General features: G+C 39.0%; 1 protein-coding gene across 1 annotated transcript; it reads left to right on the top strand.

Moving 5' to 3' along the window:
• The first annotated feature begins 479 nt into the window (after positions 1 to 479).
• LOC106520640 (interferon-induced very large GTPase 1-like) lies at positions 480 to 4,873 on the top strand. Its single transcript, XM_014012847.1, has one exon. The coding sequence runs from the start codon at positions 480 to 482 to the stop codon at positions 4,650 to 4,652; it is 4,173 nt and encodes a 1,390-aa protein (XP_013868301.1). The 3' UTR covers positions 4,653 to 4,873.
• The last annotated feature ends 167 nt before the right edge of the window (positions 4,874 to 5,040 follow it).

Here is a 5,040-nt window from a genome sequence, read left to right as displayed (position 1 = left end):
AGAAGTTATCACCAGAGGACTTTCTTAAAATAAGTCGACCTTTGAAACAGACAGACATTTCTGAAAAAGATCTAGCTCAAGCTTTTCTTCAGAGCTTAATGATGTTAGATTACAGAGCCAGATACATTCCTGTACGGCAAAAACATCAGTCTGACTTAAGCCATGTACAAGCTTCTTCTGTGTCTGACAGTGTTAAAGCAGACGATGACTTAGATGCACTTTTCAGTACCCGCGTGGAGTTGAGCCAATATAAAGAGACACATGTGCACCCAATGGATGTTCAAATGGCAGTATTTCACTGTTCAAACAGCTTTCTTAAACAGAAAATGATCACAAAGTTGTCCCAATGCCAGTATGGCTTACCTTTGCTGGTCCCTGATCCTGTCACAATGAATATTGAGTGCACTTTGTGGACATTTAGACAAATAACCAAAACATGGAAGATAACTGAAAACAAAAATAATTCAAAAACCATCACCATGAGGAGCATGCCTATCTACAAAGCTGAAACTCCAATGGTTTTATTTTTCCGCCTGGGTTCATTGTCTGTGTCTAAATCCCAGTTGATGAACATGTTGATCAATGACCGCCACAATACATTCTTCCACAGAAACTGTCCAGGAAGTACTAAATCTCGTCATTTGATGGATGGTGTGGCAGAGATTGCCTGGTACTGCCCAGCTGGAAAACCTAACGATTCCTTTACAAACTGCATTGCTTTCTGTAATCTTCATGGCGATGCTTTGTCAGTTGAAAAACAACGAGAAACACTGACTGAAAAATCTTCAGTCACAGTTATTCTTGTGCCAACTTTGGAGAAAAGTCAGGGAAGTAGTACAGTCATCTCAACCCTGTACAAGTCTTCAAAACCTCTTATAATTCTTATTGGTGATGAGGACTTCAGTGCAGTTCAGATGAAACCACTAAAATACAAACTGGGTGTAAAAGACAGAAACCAGTCTGATGTTTCAGAAGAAGTGAAAAATATTATTGTAAAGATCTTGTCTGGACCCCACACTTCTTTCAAGCTTGAATCTATGGTCAAAGTTTCTGGCATCACAGTGGATGAAAAAGAAACAGTTTGCCAAAAGGGACAATCTGCTGCAATGAACATAGTAAAACTGATCGACAACAAGAATCTTGCCAACATCAAAAATCATTTTTTCCCTTGTCAAGGTCAGCTTTGGCACGACTGGTGCAAAATAAACAAGGAAATACACCATCTCAAAGGACATATTGAGAAGGAAAAAGTCAAAAAAATTGACCAACAAATGAAACTACGACAGGACCAGTGTACCGCTTCTAGTGAGAAACCCTGTAGTACATTAATGGAGTTATTCACTGACAGTCTCATGACTTTGCCACCAAAGGACAGAGAATTTTTCTTGAAATGGACTCAGATACTCATTGATGCCCTCTTTACAGATGATCTGTCTTTAATTCTCCAAAAGTATGATGAAGTATGGTCCGAAGTCTTAGAACTCAAAAAGCAACATGACAAATCTGACAAATTAAGACACAAACAAACAGACCTGGAAGAGTTGTCTAAAAAGCTGCAATCAGCAACCTTTGGCCTGGAGCACATCTTTAGAGAAATGGGACAAATCTATGAAGCCCATACATCTAAGAAGAAACAAACACAAAGCCAAAAGACTAAATGGACTAAATACCCTGAGCTGGCTGCAGATCTGATGATATCAGGACACCCGATGGAGCTGATGGATGGTGATGCAGGTCATGTGCCTTTAATATGGATCTTTAGTCTTTTACAAGAAGTCATCAAGAAACTGGGTGACAAGAGAGTTTTTGTGTTGTCAGTTTTGGGTGTACAAAGCAGTGGAAAGTCAACAATGCTGAATGCTATGTTTGGACTGCAGTTTGCAGTGAGTGCTGGGAGGTGCACCAAAGGTGCCTACATGCAGCTGGTTGAACTGTCAGAGGAAATCAAGAAAGATTTCAAGTTTGATTATGTTCTAGTTGTGGACACTGAAGGACTGCGTGCTCTTGAACTGGAGGGTAATAACACTCTTCATCATGACAATGAACTGGCAACATTTGTTGTCGGCCTCGGAAACATGACATTGATCAACATCTTTGGGGAAAATCCAGCTGAGATGCAGGATGTCCTGCAGATAGTTGTTCAGGCGTTCATGAGGATGAAGAAAGTCAATCTTACTCCAAGTTGTGTGTTTGTTCATCAGAATGTTGCAGACATTTCAGCAGCAGAGAAAAATATGGAAGGAAAAAGACGTTTGCAAGAAAAACTGGACAAGATGGCTCAACTTGCTGCCAAAGAGGAGGAGTGTGATGCAGAGTGTTTCAGCGATGTCATTGCATTTGATGTGCAAAAGGATGTAAAATACTTTGGCCAGCTCTGGGAGGGAAGTCCTCCAATGGCTCCTCCAAATCCAGGCTATAGTGAGAGTGTCCAAGAACTGAGGAACATCATTCTATCTAAGGCCTCATCGTCTCCTGGGATAACTCTGTCACATTTCAACAACAAAATCCAGGATCTGTGGAATGCCTTGATGAACGAACACTTTGTTTTTAGTTTCAAAAACACCCAAGAAATTTCAACATATAGAAAACTTGAGGTCCAGTATGGAAACTGGACTTGGGACCTGAGGAATGAGATGTTGACCATTGAAAACCAGCTTTATCTCAGAACTGAGAAGGGACAGCTTGACAATCTGAAGCTCAGCCATCTTTTTGAAGAAATGAGAAAAACATATGAAAAAATAAAAAAAGACATTGCAACTTATTTTGAGACAGACAAAGACAAAGACATTTTGGTTCAGTGGCGGGGGAAATTTGAAACCAAAATCAAAGAGTTTCATGAGGAGCTCGTAGGAGGAATGCAAAGAAAACTGGATGAAGTTATCCAGCAGAGAAATGCTCGTACAAACCTTGACAAGAAGAAGACAGAGTTTGAGGAGAAGCTGCTCCAACAGAGCAAAGAGCTCGCTCACCAGTTCAAAGGCATTGCAAAAGATGAAGAGAAACTCAATTTTCAGTTCAATAAAGTTTGGAGTCAATGGGTTAAAGAATTAACATCAAATGCAAAACCCATAGAGGGTATAAAACTGGAGAAAGACCAGTCAGCTGTCCTCCAAGAGCTTGGCATTGAATTGGATCATATTGATGAATCAAAAAAAAGTCAGAGATACAAAGACTTGTCAGAAGCTGGAGATTATACTCATTACATAACCTTTAAAAAGAGCATGGAAGGTAATGTAAATTATTTGATAGCAAAATTTTCTTCATGTGAACAACAGACACTGATCCGATCTTTCATTAATGATGTTGAACAAGACTGTCTGAAGTCCATTGAGAGCAAACCTGTTGCAACAAGAGGCTACAGATCAGCTTATTTGCAGGAAGTGGCCAAAAATATTCAAAAGAAAGTGGCAGAGTTTCAGACGAGGCAGAAATTTACATTTAAAAAGGAGTTTACAGTTGATTTGTCACTGTATGTGTTTGACAGAGCAGCAAATTGGATTTTACAGTCTCACAAGACATACAGAGATAACAATGATATAGTCACTGTTTTGAACAGCAAGAAAACAGAATATTACAACATTTTCAGGAGTTTTTGTAGAGGCAACTCCACTGCTGTTGTGTTTGGAGAAATCATGAGTAAAAACTTGAAGGTCTCCACTTTTGAGGCTGTCTGTAACAAAACTGGTGTTGAAATTGCTGGAGAGATGAGGTGCAATGTTCCAGCATTCAGTGGAAACAGGTTGAACTTGGAGAAACATGTGTTGGCATGGCTCGCAGAGAAAGAAGATTTTAACAGTTTCATTACCTACATCAGAAATCCAAGGGACCAAGTTGAAACTTTTATCAAAGATGAAGTGCAGAAATACATGTTCACAACATACAAAGACAAAGCTCTAAATATTCTGAAGAAAAATGTCGAGAACATTAGCAAATTTGTCTGTCAAGCGTTGTTTGAGGCAACAGAGAACGTCAAAAAGAACCACGGAGACACAGACATGTGGGTGAAGGAGTTTTCCCATGCACTGAAACCTAACCTGACACTTGACACCATTTACTGTCAGAACTTCAGGGATATCAACAATTTTGACTTTCTTAAAGAAGAATTGGAGAAAGACTTTGTTGATGTCACTGAAAACATGAGCCTCCTCTCCCTGGATGCGGTGATGAACTGCAGGCAGAAACCTGACCAAATCCTCATTGATCAGCTGTGTGACTGCTGCTGGGAAAAGTGCCCATTCTGTTCAGCAGTTTGTACCAACACGCTGAAAGACCACAGTCCTGAGAAACACAGTGTTCCTTTTCATCGACCTTCAGGAGTTAAAGGCTATTACAAAAGAGGCACAATAGATCTACTCATTGATTTCTGCACAACTCTAGTTGCAAGTGACAAAACTTTCCACCCTGAATATAACTCAAGTGAGAGTATTCGCTTTAAACAGTATGCAGATGCCGGAGAGAAATATGCTTCATGGAGCATTACTGCTGATGCATCCATGCTGACTTACTGGAAGTGGTTCATTTGTCGCTTTGAAAAGCACCTGGAAGACCGCTATAAAAAGAAATTTCAGGGCAAAGGAGAAATTCCYGATGAATGGAGAAACTGCAGTAAAAAAGAAGCCATTGAAAGTCTGGATGAGATGTGTAGGTTGTAAAAAACAAAACAGGGATGGTGTCAAAAGTAACTCACTTAAGAGTCCTTTCACCATTTATAAAAGGGCCTTTATAATTAAAAAGACAGAAATACTGGCGTGAAGTTGCTCTGAAATCAGTGAAGCAACTACAGTTTATAATTTTATTATAGTGCTTTTATTCAATAAAATATATAGTTGAACAACAATGCTTTGTAACAGTCCAAGTAACTAAATGTTTGATGTTTAATTTGGTTTTGTTCATGAAATAACATCAGCTGATGAATAAAACGTTCATCAGCACAATATTTTTTTCAGGAGAGACATTCTGAAAATTTTAAAATAATGGATTTATGTAGAATTTGTTGATGATAAATATTCAAACTTTTTTTTGATTTACTGTGTCTAACAG

The sequence above is a fragment of the Austrofundulus limnaeus genome, unplaced genomic scaffold, assembly GCF_001266775.1.
Source record: "Austrofundulus limnaeus strain Quisiro unplaced genomic scaffold, Austrofundulus_limnaeus-1.0 Scaffold96, whole genome shotgun sequence".
Lineage (NCBI taxonomy): Eukaryota > Metazoa > Chordata > Actinopteri > Cyprinodontiformes > Rivulidae > Austrofundulus > Austrofundulus limnaeus.
This window is presented reverse-complemented; position numbering and strand designations above follow the sequence as displayed.